This window comes from Amblyomma maculatum, chromosome 1 (assembly GCF_055883805.1).
Source record: "Amblyomma maculatum isolate TAMU_Amacu chromosome 1, ASM5588380v1, whole genome shotgun sequence".
Taxonomy (NCBI): Eukaryota; Metazoa; Arthropoda; class Arachnida; order Ixodida; family Ixodidae; genus Amblyomma; species Amblyomma maculatum.
The window spans coordinates 18,687,758-18,702,178 of record NC_139344.1 but is presented as its reverse complement, the minus strand read 5'-3'; the positions used below and the strand labels follow the sequence as shown (position 1 = coordinate 18,702,178).

Sequence of the window (14,421 nt, the reverse complement as noted above, 5' to 3'; positions counted from 1 at the left end):
AGGGTCTATGGCCTGGATAACATAACAGGAAGTGAAGCAACGCGGACAGACAAAAAGTGAACGGGACAGGCGCCCAAAATACAACCAAATGGCTGTTCCTGTCTAGCCTCGTCTGCTCAAACACTGATTATGTTAGGAGCACACAGCAAGAGGTTACAAATGAATGCCACCCCCAATGGCTTACACACTACAGCTATAGTGCTCTATTCTAGAGCACTATACTACAGCCAAGCAGAACAGATGCCAAGGTATAGCTATAACTGCGGCTTCCAGGAAAGCGATCACAGTTTCCAAGGCAGCTAAAGCGCCCTTCTCAAATGCGGGCGAGGAAACATCAACGGCCACGCTGCACAGCCTGTTAGCCACCGTGGTTGCAAAAAAAAAAAGCACAATTATTCGCTCCGCAGATGCGCCTGTCCAGCAGCGGCTTTCGCTTTTTGACAGATTTACACGCCGGAAGTGCTTTCTCTACCACCGAGCCGGTGGCAGAGAGGGCGGACTTGGAGCGGGGACCATAGAGTGTGCCAAATCTTACACAGAAATTCTGCAGCATTATAGACTCAGTAGACGGGTGGCTGCTGCGCCAGCCCCTACCCTAAATTTCAGGCAGGCCGTCGCCTGGCGTCGCCTTCAGACTGGGACATTTCCGCACCCGCTCCTGGTGAGCCATATGCTCCCAGGAGAAAGATCTGAATTGTGTGCAAACTGTGACTCGAGAGGGACCCTCGAACACATCCTCTGGGACTGCCCCTTTTCTCCCGGGAGGGGTCTAAATCTGACGCCGCAACTCTGGGAGACCATGCTGCGCTGCTCGGACCCTGAGCTCCAGCTAGCCGCCATCCAGCTGGCCTGGGACGCCGCCGGCCAACAACGTCTGCCGGCCTGCGTCTGAGGCGGGGCACCCGCCATCCATCCCAAGCGACGGAGGGCCGGAGCCTCTTCATCCGCTGGAATCAATAAAAAGTTCTGCTCTCTCTCTCTTCTTCTTTCCCTTCCAGGCGGCACATCATAGTTCCCGCCATTGCTTTGTGACGCGAACGGTTAACACGCAGGTCGAACTCAACCGCAGTCTACCGTGACAACGCATCTACTCAACAATAAAGGATGTCTCGTATTCTATTTCGTTTACGAGGGCGGGAAAAACTGCTGGAGTCTGCACGACTGACTGAAGGTAGCAGGACGCAGCGCCGACCACGCGCACATACAGAGACGTCGTCATGCATGGGCATTATTTACACTGTTCCCAAAACACCGTCCACGCGCATCGACTAGCAAACGCCACTAGGGCAACGACACACAACGTATGCTCTCAAACCGTAGCCGCAACCGCACGACGTCAGTTCGAGTACAGGTAAAACCGGGATCAGCTGCTACTGCTCGCTTTCCAGAATATACGGCTTGACAACACTGCAGGCACAAAGTTAAACCAATATACGGCCAGTTTCACTGAATGAAATTTAAAAGGCAGAACTGGGACACAAAGCTTGCTCACGTGATTCAAGGGGTCGAATTTTCGCGCTCCTAGGGACACCGCCTTTCCGCGCTAGATAGCGGCGGCAGTCCGCAGGCATAGAAAGTCCGCTCCAATGCACCTGTTTTCACGCGCGCAGCGATGTTACGCAAGAGTTATCGCATTACACAACATCGATATCGCTGTTAACGGCAATGACAACCGCTGCATACCGCTGTTTACTCACGTTGCCTAGGCAGCGTCGCTCATTCGAACGCGCTGCCGTTCATTGCGTTTCAGGCCCGCACCTATGCCCGCACCGTACAGCCCGAAGCAGCACCGCAGCATTATTCTCAGTTTTGAGAACAAAAAAGTGAATACAATATACGCTTTATTTTTACAACTATATCTGAATGCATTCTTTATTTTTATTAAATTAAACCGAAAGTATAAATGGGTGTATCCTAGATGGCGGGTGTGTCGATTTGACCTAGTTTACCGGACAGGGTTCACTGTGCGTTGTGTTTTTTGTCATCCGAGTTATCGAGTAGCTTTTCTTCGAATTTCAGCTACGCTGCTGCTGGACTGAATTTCTAGTTGCTTGCACAGCTTGGATAGTTTCAAGGTGCGTTCCGGTTAAGTCGAACCTGTTGGCATCCGGCAAGTGGCGTGTGTTACTTTTCAAATCTGCCTTGCAGTCAGGTACGTGCGAGTAGCTGTTTTGCTTGCGCAGGGAACGCTTGGTTCAACCCTCATAAGTAACGATGTTCTGCGTTCGTTTCTGACGCAAATCAGAGCAAGTGTCTGTGCGTTGGTTTGTTAAAATGTGCTGTTTATTGCTCTTTGTCACATTCAAACCGGCATGGTTTCCGTTGACCACTTGCGGAAGTAGGTAAAACAAAGTCTCGACGCGCTAGTCAAACGGTTACCAACTGAGTTCTTGTTAAAAGTAACGGCTTTCTGCAACATTCAGTGTCTGTGTTGTACGTTTCAAATGGCCAGACTTCGTTCATTGCCAAAAAAACTAGCCTAACCGACGCCGGGCTTTCCAAAATGCGACCATTTTCGACATCCACAAGGCTTCTGGAGAGACCAATCACTATCTCCCGCGGTCAATGAAACGGCCAATGGCAAGCCAGCTTGTCGGAGCCAATAGAAAGAGACATGACGTCAGATTCGGCCAGTAGCGATGTTCAGAAGCGATGACGTCGTTTCTGTGTCATGCTGATTTTTACCTTTGTTTATTTTTGAGCGGGTTTCTCACTCCCCCATCATTGCAACTGTCCGGTCTGGTCTGCACGCCTGCTTGTTGTGTTGTGTTTAGCGCTGCTACGAGTCTCGACGTGAAAGTTCTTCGGATATTTGGCATCAGGTTTGTGGTGTCTTTCGTGTGTACGAACCTGCGCTTCTATTTCCGCGTTTTCGTTGTCGCGTGGTGAAGCGTAAGCTGACTGCGATATGCCCGCGTTGCTGCCACGTCTGCCCTAGCTGTGTCGGGGTCGTGTTCATTGTTCCCGCTCTCTCAAAATACCCGAGGCAGCCATTTTGAAACAAAGCTGCTTTCGGCTCGTTCTTCGCATTCGCGTCGTCGGCTCTCGTTTTTGGACCTAGCATCCTGCAGCTGCCGCGGTGAGTTGCTGCCTTTGCACATCACCTCACGAGAGCCGTCTAAGGGATAGTCGAACGAGACTAGTTTCCCGTTTGCAGCCCATAAGGCATCCATTTCATCCGGTTTAGCAAGCCTCGTCTGTGCCGATGGCAGGTCCGCTAGGCCTAACTTGCCCCCCCCCCCCCCTATCGTCGCCTGTGGCCAGGCTTCGCTCGCTCTCGCCTATTCTAAAGGCGGGCGGCTAAATTTTGCGCCAGAGCTCGTTGTGCCGGTCATTTCGCATCCCCGCGCTCTACATTTGAGCACGTTGTGAATATTGGAGCTGTGTTTGCAAACATCTCATTTTAGTTGGCGGGAATCGGCCGCGCGCGTAGCTAACGGCGTAGCGCACTGGCTTCTTCCAGCTCCCTTGAGAGGGAAGTTCCGGCTCAGTGCTGTAAGGGCCCGACTAGGTAATCCTTTGTTGACGCCTGGTCTACCTACTGCGACTTCTGCACTTGGTCTTCCTAATCCTTGTTGGGGGAGGGGGGGGGGAATAGATATTGGTCTCTCAGAGCCTTCGGGCTGGGCGCGTGTGTATCTAGCGACTTGTTGCACATGCGTGTATCTCGTCGCATTTCCACGATCTGGACGCAGTCGTGGGCAGTGCACACTGCTGCAACATGCGAAATTAGTCGAAATTTCCGAAGCCCTCCACCGGGCGAACCTTCGTAGATGTCGGGACGTTAAACCTGTGCTCCTAAATTGTCACGACCCCCGTTGAAGAATCGCAGCGTGTTTCATGACACGTGTTGGGCGCGTTTGTTTTGCAGGTGACATTGCTGACACTTCTCCCGATCAGCAATGGCCCGTACTAAGCAGACCGCTCGTAAGTCTACCGGTGGCAAAGCCCCACGTAAGCAGCTGGCCACAAAGGCTGCCCGCAAGAGCGCCCCTTCAACGGGCGGAGTCAAGAAACCCCACCGTTACCGTCCTGGTACTGTAGCCTTGCGTGAAATTCGTCGCTACCAGAAGTCAACGGAGTTGCTCATCCGCAAGCTCCCCTTCCAGCGCCTTGTGCGTGGAATCGCACAGGACTTCAAAACGGACCTCCGCTTCCAGAGCGCCGCCATTGGTGCCCTGCAGGTTAGACTCATTCTTCTAGAGACGCGAAAAAATAGAGGTTACAAAGTATTCAGACATCTTACGCGTTGGAATTAGTGTAATACAAGAAAAATGGGGGGGGGGGTGTAGTTATGAGCGCTCCATTTTCATTGCTAAGTGTCAAGCTATTTCTTTGGCAGTAGAAGTATTGAAAACCGCATCATTTATACACTCGGCGTTATAATAGCATTACACCATAGAGATGCCACCTTTAACTAGAAACGGTACATAATAGCTACAGAAACAGAGGTATGTTCAATTAAATTTTGTTGGGTAGCAAGTTATGTTGGAATCAGCAGCAGTGAGAGCTGATGCATGCGCCGTGGGTCATGTTAAAAGTACAGCCAGGCGACATAGCTGAGAGTGAAGAAGTCTTCATGGAACAACGAAATAACTACACCTTTTCAAACCGATCATCAAAGAATAGAATCATTCTGGAGCTAACTGCAGAGCATTCAGTTTCGAGCCCAATTGTGTGACCTGTGTAGAGGGTTGAAAAACAAAGATTTATAAGATAGCTTCAGACTTCTAAATGAAGTGCAAAGATTGGTTTGATATCCTGTCCAATATTGGGGTGACCTTTTCAGGACAAGACTGTGGTGCGAGTGCAGAGACTTTACATAGGTGCAGGCTTGATGCAGAACTAGTGGGCCTTTGCCTACGACTGCATTAAAATTCTGTGGACATGCCTCTGTCCGATGCTAAGCATTACCACGTGCCATTTCATGGCCTCACGGCAAAAGGCCTACATGATGCATTATGGTGTCCAGCCGTGTTGACAGGGGCTTTGCAGCACTCTGGAATTACTGTGTGTCTGTGCAGAAAGTTTCGGTGAACACTGCTGGAAACTGCACCCTTGCTTTGCTTTGTGGCCTCATGGACCACCTCATGGAGGCGCACCATTCATCCACCACAACCAATACGGGGAAGGGGAGGTATAGACGTGAAAGATGAAGTTGCAGGAATATGAAGTCAGTATAGTGTGAAACAAAATCATATATCATGCAGGCCTATGGTTCTTGCTGTGCTAGCACTGTTCACTTCTCTGTATCGCAACTTGGTTTGCTGCTGGCCCCATTTCAGGGTCCTGCAGGGTGTTGCTACACATTAACTAGCAGGTTGCCTAATTAACCTGAGCTTACGTCGTCCCTGGTAGCACAATGTGAGCCATCTTTTCGTCTCCCCCTTGCAGGAGGCCAGTGAGGCGTACCTGGTTGGACTGTTTGAAGACACCAACTTGTGTGCTATCCATGCCAAACGGGTGACCATTATGCCAAAGAACATCCAGCTGGCCAGACGGATCCGTGGAGAGCGCGCCTAGACGCATCGCCACCACTTCAGGGACACACGCACTCCTCTCTCTTCGTCCCGCTCGCTGTCCCTGCTCTACCACATCATTTTCATTGTGCGCGCGTGCTCTCCCCTGCCTCTCTGTCTCGTCCAGCTCTCCCCCGTCGCGGAAAACGACTGCTGCCTGTCCTGCTGCTGCATTGGGATCGTACCTGTGCGCATTCGGCCCGTGTGTGTGGTGTGAAGTCCTTACGGGCACACTGCTACCGGTGTCCAGTGTGTGGATTGCCAGGGAGGCTGGTTGTCTCAAGGTGGTGCACTGTCAGCCTAGCAGGGACGTTACACCGTGTGCAGCGTGGAGCATGACAGTGCATGTGGACCGTTTTCCAGTGCGCCAGGCATCTTTGGTGTCGCGTGCAGTGACTTTTTTTTTCGCGCTAAATACCACTTCTTCTGTCTCTGAATAATTCTTTCCTTTACAACTTGGCAGAGTACCTTTTCCCACATCTGCCTTTTCTTTTAATTATTTGCTCTTCTCCATTTCATTGTTCGCATCATTGTGAAGTGTTCTTGCATCGACTGGTACTGTGCGGCCTGTTGTGCTACAAAGAGCTACCATTGCACATGGCAAATCCTCATCACGTGCACAACCAGTTGACGAGGAAGGGGGTGCAAACTGGTTACAGGTTAAAGCCGGTGTTGGAATTATGGGGCTGCGAGTAGGCCTCTGTCTTCAGCACATAACTGGTCGCACCCCCCTTCCTCTCCAAACATGCATAGAACACGTACTTAAGTGTTACAGGTTGTTCGAAAGCAAAGCCAGCTTTATTCTTTCCACACACCATGTTCAGGGTTGGAGGTGTCCTTGTGCAACATGTTAGGGATGGTCTAAAGTAGGCTGTTGGCCGTGGTTGAATCTGCTTATTCAAGGCGGTTTGCTACACGGCCAAGGAGTGGGCTTGGTTACGTGCACTCTGAAGAGCTGGTGCACAAGGATGCTTCAAACCTGCAGGTGTGTGTGCTCACATATTGCTTTGTTCAGAAAACTTTTCGTCGACCACTGCCACATGCGACAGATGCAAAGCAGCTTTGTGCGTTTTGGTTCTCTACAGTTTATTGCCCTGTAAACTCCTTTGTTGGAACTTGATGGTGCTGCATAGCAAGACCTTTGCAGAGAGATTGTTCTCTTCGTGATTTTATTTTTTTTTTTAATTTTGGGTTCATGCTGATGTGTATCTCACCTTGTTGTACAAGTGAGTCACCCGAGCAGGGGGCTACTACCAACCACTGTGGTTCAGTGTTTTTCAGTGAGTGTGTTTCATGTATATTATCACGTCACCACCATACACACACCGTCTTGCATATGTAGCAGTAGTTTCGTAAAGCGACGGGTCATAGTGTTTCTCAAAAGTCTGGTCTTCACGATAAATAAATGGCAGAAAAAGATTGGAATAAAGTGCATCACATTCCAATGCATTTGTAGTCATTCATTCCTCAGTCCTCGAAGGCAAATGCCTTTATAGCTATAGCTGTGTTGTCAGCAAAAGTCTCTTTTGCAGCGACTCTGGTTGAGACGTCATGAAGGTCTTGACTAGTCACAGAGCACCACCACAGTATGCCTGAATGCGTGCCCTATATGGCCTTCTGCCAATGATTATTCATTAGTGGTAGTTGTGCAATAAATTAATTTTTAATTGTCAATTACTAAACTGACAATTGTGTAATGAGCTAATGCCGTCCACACTGGGATACAGTATGCGTGAATGCATGCTTTGTCATATGCCAATCAATGAATTACTAATAAGACTAATTACCAAGTGAGAATTGTTTAATCACTGTCTCCTTAAATGCCCATATGGATATCAGTAACCACTGTCTAATGAATGTCTAGTTGAATATCAAATTAATAATCAGTGGCAGTTGTGTAATTAATGCCGTGCACCTGGTAAAATAGTATAGCAGAATGCAGCTTTCTGGATTTTGCATTTGATCACTTTTATCGCCAAATTGTCCTCTGATTTTTATTCTGCTTTGTCTATAATCATGAACTTTCGAGCCTGATGAGATGCAGTAAATCTGCCCTGTAGAAAAATTCCGTGCCGACTGCTGAGGCCATTTTAGGTCTACATTTGCTTTTGAATTGGGAAGCCTGCTTTGCCAGGAAAAAGCTGGGAAAGCAACATTAAAAACAATGGAGAAAAGAATCTTTCCCCATCTCTTGTCTCCACCTCTAGAATACAGCAAATTTCGTTGATTCGAACTCTTGGCTTATTTGAAGTTTCTATTCTGGGGTTCTTGCATCTTTTTTGTGTTTGATGTAGTTTCAAGTGAAGGTCAATGAATTGACCGTCCAGCAAAACCCCAAGGCAGAGCAAAAATTGCCACTTCGGTACGGCGAGCGGCCGATTGCTTCTCAGGTAGCAGGGTGGTCATCAGGCATCGAAACGTATTTCGTGCTCTCTTAGACCAGGTCGTTTGCGCTAGCGCTCGCTTGATCGCTGCATGGGACAATGCGTGGAATCCGAAACTATACGGACTTTCTGCAAGCTGTTCGTGCCACATTCGAGTGTGTAAATAAATGTCGCTCCTCACAGTTTCCCCCTTTGATCTCTACTGCAATCGTAAGTTGTGCGACGACGGGACGAAGCGTGGGTTATGCAGGGCGCCTTCTAGCAATTAAAGTTTCCGACTGAACCTGATATTTTCGCTCTGGGCAATTCGAAAACCCGAATAATTCAAGCAGTTTCGCTGTCCCAACTACTTGGAATTAAAGTGGATAACTTCATCGCTCCCGTCTTTAAAATTTTTTCTCAGATAAGATGAACAATGTGAACTCGTTTTGGTTTCCGATATTACTGTTTAAAAAAATTCCCGTCTCCTTCAGATAACATTTGGCTTTCGTAGCGACCGCGCGGCTTTCTCAAGGAACAAAAAAAGCGATGTTCAACACTGCTGAACCGAATGCTATAAGCCTGGTTTGAATGCTCATTTCATTGATTTCTTTCATGCTGTAGCAATTACGAACACAGCCGTGTGATAATTAGTTGTCTGCCGCGGTTTCTACGTCTGTAAGTAAAATTCTAAATTGGTGTAGCTAGAACACTGGTTATCAGCCGTGGTTGTGTTGGGGACACCTCATGTGAAGTGGTGGGGGACTTGTTAGGGGGACTATCTTGGTCCGGTGCCGGTACGCATGCCGCTGGAAGGGATCCAACTCCTCCCAACACTACTCACAGGACTCCCGAGACGTTTTGCATGGCAACCCCGTCCAACAGTGCAGCCCAATCTCAGGTTTCGCCGATTTTTTATCTTCGTTACTGCACTCCTCGCATGTCGTTCGCTTCGAGAAACTAATGTCGGCTTTGACCCTCCGTGAGTTTAGCCAGGTCAGAGCTATAGCGCGACCTTTTGTGTGTGTGTTTGGATTGGTTTGTGGGGTTTAACGTCCCAAAGCGACTCAGCCTATTATAGACGCCGTAGTGGAGGACTCCGGAAATTTCGACCACCTGTAGTTCTTTAACGTGCACTGACATCGCACAGCACACGAGCGCTTTGCTTTTCGCCTCCATCGAAGAGCGGCCGCCGAGGCCGGGATTCGACCCCGCGTCCTTGGGCACAGTAGTCGAGCGCCGTAACTACTGCGCCACTACGGCGGGCTGTGTGTGTGTATGGATTGGTTGGTTGGTTCATAGGAAGGGAAAGGCGCAGTATGTCACACTTGCTCTGTGGACACCTGAACCGCGCCGTAAGGGAAGAGATGAAGGTGGGAGTGAAAGTGGATAGAGAGAAAGGGGAGCCGTAGTGGAGGGCTACGGAGTAATTTCGACCACCTGGGGATCTTTAACGTGCGCTGACATCGCACAGCACACGACGCCACTTCGTTTCGCCTCCATCGAAACGCAGCCGCCGTTGTCGGGTTCGAGCCCGGGAACTCCGGCACAGTAGTCGGGCGTCTTACCACTGCACCACCCCGGCGGGGCGTGTGTGTGGAACCGTGGACCAATATTTGAGATACACTGATCTCGAAGAAAGGGACGCCACAGTATCTGTCATGTTTTTAGAAGGGCGGACGCCTGAGGCACGGCCGCTCGATGGAAGCGCGCTTCCATCGAGCGGCCGTGCCTGAGGATGGAGGGATTGAAAGAAGGAGAGGAACTGCGAACGTTGAAACTTTCGAAAGAGCAGTCAGCTAAATTTCAGGCGTATGTAGGTTTTTACAACGCAGATTCATCGAGGCGCGTTAAATATTGTTTGGCTCCAAAAAAGCCGTAGCATATTTTGTCATACTTTTTCTTCAAAACATTCGCTAACTTTTAACCATCTGCCGGGTTCATTGGGGCTGGCCTAAACCGGAAAATTATTTTGGTAAGTTTTCTTTGCCTATGGGCCATGGTGTCGACTTTTACGGCATACGTTTCGTGGCATTTCAAATGTACTCCGCCTCTCTAATGAGACTTCGTATAGTTTCGCAGTGTATTCTCCGAGCTTCATAGTTACTTTGCACTGAATGATGACATCATAGGCGCACTGTAAACTCGGAAAACTGTTTTGCCATGACATTGTTTCTTTCGGAAAAACGGTTTGCTTCTTCGGATTTAAAATTTGCACGGGGTTGTATTGTTAATTTTCGTTTTCTACTACGTTTGCTGGGGGTAGTGCTCCGATTTGGTTAAGGTTATTAATTATATACTCATCCTCTAACAACGACGAAGCAAATCAGCACCTTTGCAGCATGGGTTCCATCTCTCGCCTGTCGGGAAAACAAAGAAGCAGGAGTTCCTGCGCTGGAAAATTCAGTTTTTGAATGGCTGCGAGATGGCACTGCACAGGCCACTGCGCTTGCCGCGATAGCTTTCAGACCCCTGCGTACGTATATGCTTCCGCCCTACTAAAAGTCTTTCTGTGGCATGCACGCGACCGTGGCGTAGCGTTCCGCAAAGTACGTGGGCTGTACCAGAGTCCTTCATTGAAGGACTCTGGCTGTACGTACGTAGCGTTCACTACGCAGTACTAAAACTCTAATAGTTGCGAGCTCCATCTGTTGAAGCTCTGCGCAAGCATAATCTCGCGACCTCGTCTCTACCACGGCCGGTCCCGAGGGAGAGAAGCGCTCTCTCCCTGGAGACCTCTACGTAGCGGCTCGCCCGCGCCGTTCACTCACCCAAACTACTCTTACCCCGTGGCTTCACCTGGCGATCCGGAAGACATTGCATTGCGAGCAGAAAGTTAGAGGAGAAGAAGAGAATTAAGGGGCTAAAATAAAAAAAGCGACGGTAACCCAGGAGCGTGAGGAGCTTTCTTGCAAAACGCCGCCGTGACGATGCGCTGCAAGGAGTGAGCGACGAACACAGATATGGCCGCTTCAGCTATCGCTTCACAGTAGGTTTAACCGAAGCTAAACCACAGCCAATGTTTTTTTGCAGCGCGGGAAGGATGAAAGAAGGGGCGATCAGACTAGCCACAGCGCGGTTTCAAACCAGTGACGGTTTGGAGCTCCCCTCGGCAAAACACAGAGCAGTATGAACGCTTGCTTATTTTTTTCTTTTCTAGCAATGAGGTATGGCAGCTACTTGGCCTGCGCGAAAGCGCTGCTAGCGCTAAAGATCTGACTGTTTATGTGCGCAGTGCGTTAGGGCACAGGGTTCAATATGCCGCTTTTATACCTTAAGATCCGCACTTTATGTGAAACAACTATAGTGACAAAAAATTGCCCGTCCATAAACGAATTGGAATAATTTCACAGCTTAATTCCAAACGTCGTTTACGCTCCCTTACAACATGCTTTCAGTCTAAACAGTTATTTTCCACCACTACAAAAGTGCATGTGTATGGGCGCGCTTGCTTGCAAATAACTCACGCGCACGTACTCAATACTTTGCTGCCCGCATACGGTCTGTACTCTCACGTTTCCATTACAACGAGGAAAGCAAACGCACAATCGCTGCAGCGCGCTGCAAAGAAGCAGACTCGATCCGAGACCCTGCGTCACTTCGAATAGCAGCCAAATTGCGACCATCCATTGAAGAAAGACCGAAAGCAAAGATTGCGAACGCACAGAATCGGCGCTCACTCTAGATTTCCCCGCATCGCGGCCTCTTGTTTTTTTTTTGTTTTTTTTTCCTGAACACGCTCATCTTTCAAGAAAAAAAAAATACCCTCATCAAGGACCTGCATTAATATATTCTCTCATTGTACCGTGGTTAAAGCCCCGCCGCTGTGGTGCAGATGCCCGCGAATACTGTGCTGGAGTACTCGGGCTCGTATCCGACCGCAGGCGGCTGCATTTCGATGGGGGCGAAACGAAGAGGCCACCGTGGGCTGTGCGATGTCAGTGCGTGTTAAAGATCCCCAACTGGTGGTCCAAATTACTCCGTAACCCTCGGATCTTTCTCTCTTTCCACTTTCATTCCCACCTTTCTCCCTTCGCTTACAACGCGGTTCAAGTGCCCACAGAAACAAATGCGACAGATACTGATCTTAATTACCTGTGAACCAATTATTAGTTATTATTGTTACCCTGGTTGAAAACGAAAACCCCGCCCTAGTTTACGGCCTCCACGATAATGCCCGTTCACACTTGCGACTTGCGGAGGTCGTACGTGTGACCGTATTGGTCGAAAAGCGACGGTCGCAGGCCCCACTGCTCGATTTTCTAGCTTTGCGACTGCTGGTCGCCAACCGGTAACCAATCAGCGGCTCAACTGAAGTGAACGTAAGTTAGCTTTACTCTGTTAGGTAAATAGTCGATGTGGAAAGCGATCCGCAAGGCGCATACATCGGTTGCGCTGCGCGGTTCTCTGGTCGCATGTGAAAGCCGGTCACACACCCTTCGTGACTCGGCAGCGTAGCCGGAGCTTGTCGCGGAGGCTACGCATAGTTGTTGATATCGTGACAGGTACAGAAGACAGCTGGCGGTAGCTGTCAAGCACACAAATCGTCACTTCGCAGGCGCAGAAGCGCATCGCCCTTGCTTTGGCTCTCCGCCTTCAACTAGCAGAGAAATGTTCGCCTCTCTTCAAAGGGCGCTACATTTTGTAAAAAAAGCCGGATTCTGTGCACAGCTAGCCCGGTGCTTATGCTTGAACAACTATTTTAGTTTCGGATATCTCACTCGTCAACTGCCAACTGTCTTGCTGAGACGTATACCTCATCTAATAGCGTCATTAGGCGAACCTTCAACGGGTACTGCTGCTGATCGCTGAGAACGCGACCGCAGCTTTGTTTATGGCATCAGGACATGGGTCAGCACACATGCATTGCTGCAGTGGAATAACCCAGGATATGGATTAAACCACTTTTTTTTTTCTAAGACGTCACGCGATTTCAACTCTGCCTATGATGACTTATGCTAAGGCATCCTAGAGTGAAACACAAATGTGGTAAAAGAAAATTGCAGTTCCAGTTGGAGCCAGTAGGAATTCATCAGTGAACCGGCCAACTGGCATCAATTAACTGAGAATAGTTCATCAGGTAATTCCAACTGGCATCAATTAATTGAGAATGGTTCCCTTAAATCAATTAGACAAGGTTGTCATCTCCACCGTCGGAGTCGATGATTACTAATGTCTTGCGCGTATGTCATACCATTTCAAAGAAAGAACGCGTGAAAATATCGTGTCTGCAGCCCGTGCCATTCGGAGCTAGAAGACGAAGTGCGAGAGGTGTGCTGTAGGCTGCGACGAAGAGAGAGAAAAGGAACCAAACACGAGGAACCATTCGTTTTAAAGCGACCTGTACGATGTCGAAGGAGGAGACTTTTGGACTGGACCCTGCAGTATGGGTTCAATCAGTCTGCGACGGCAGACGACTGCCTGGCACAGGCACCTTTTTTCTCTCCGGTGAGCAACACAGCGAAGCCAGCGTCGACAGCGGCCGCAACAACGCGGGCTTCAACTTAGGCCACCTCACCGCTGCATCGCCCATCTGGAGCCAGCCACGGAGCCCATTCCACGCATTCAGAGGAACGCCTACTCCAAGGGCAAGCGTTGAACACGGCGAGTCATTCAGCTGTTATGGACCTAGTACTTGGACAGCCTCGGAATGGCTTCCGCAACCTCGGGCGAGTTTACCAACGCCATCGCCGGGAGCTTATTGGCGCCAGCCCCTACCTCTCATACTGCCAGCTTTTCCAAATCAACGAGCCTTCCGCGGGGGCATGAGGTTTCGGCCGTATGACCAGCGCGGGAGACTACACGACTTCCGCTTTCCACAGGGCAACCAAGGCGTGGAGACGCAAGGAAGCCATGGTATGTCTGAGACACCTGAAAGGATATTTCATCAGACGTCGACGGGGAGCAGCCGCTATACCTCGCCACCACAAGAGACACGAAAAGTGATACCAGAGGAAAGTCCAAGGCGCACCCGTGATTTAGGAAGCAGGTGGGAGAACAGCTCTGCAGCTAGTGATTTGAGGGTTGGCGGAAGTGACAAAGACATTGAAAGTTCCAAGAAGAGAGACGAGGCAGTGTATGCAGCCATCGACGCGGCAGTGAAGTCCTGGAGAAGGCTGGCTTCATATCAGGAAAACGAGCGTGAGCCGCAAGAACCCGCAAGGACGGCCAGTTGAAGATAATCATCAAGCAGTGGTCAAAGAAAAAATAATCTGGTACCACATCAGCAAAATCAAGCATCCAGCTAGGGCACTAGAATCAAAGTTCACTATAAATAAGACTGAAATCAGGTGAAGCTAGCTGGACTTGGCAAAATTAAATGATTCCTTGCAATGAAACCCCTAGACTACCTCTGCCATTTGAATTCAGATGAGGAGAAATCTACAGAGTATTCATTGAGTAGAGAAGCATCAGACACCACTACCAAGGCTGCGTGATTCAACGTGTGTTCAGAACTGTCAAGGGTCGAAGTTAAGCTGTGACAAGTAACTATGCCTAATATGGAACTGATGATCTCGTGATGTAAAATCTGCCCACTT

At 49.4% G+C, this 14,421-nt stretch overlaps 1 protein-coding gene and 1 pseudogene across 1 annotated transcript; both read left to right on the top strand.

Annotated features, from left to right (window-relative positions):
• LOC146201877 (kinesin-like protein KIF11) overlaps positions 1-14,421 on the top strand; it is a 184,684-nt pseudogene that overhangs the window by 83,846 nt on the left and 86,417 nt on the right.
• On the top strand, positions 2,696-6,962 carry LOC146201881 (histone H3.3A-like). Its single transcript, XM_084587834.1, has 3 exons — positions 2,696-2,822; positions 3,872-4,184; positions 5,395-6,962. Exons 2-3 carry the CDS (start codon positions 3,903-3,905, stop codon positions 5,521-5,523), a joined length of 411 nt encoding a protein of 136 aa, XP_084443960.1. The 5' UTR covers positions 2,696-2,822; positions 3,872-3,902; the 3' UTR covers positions 5,524-6,962.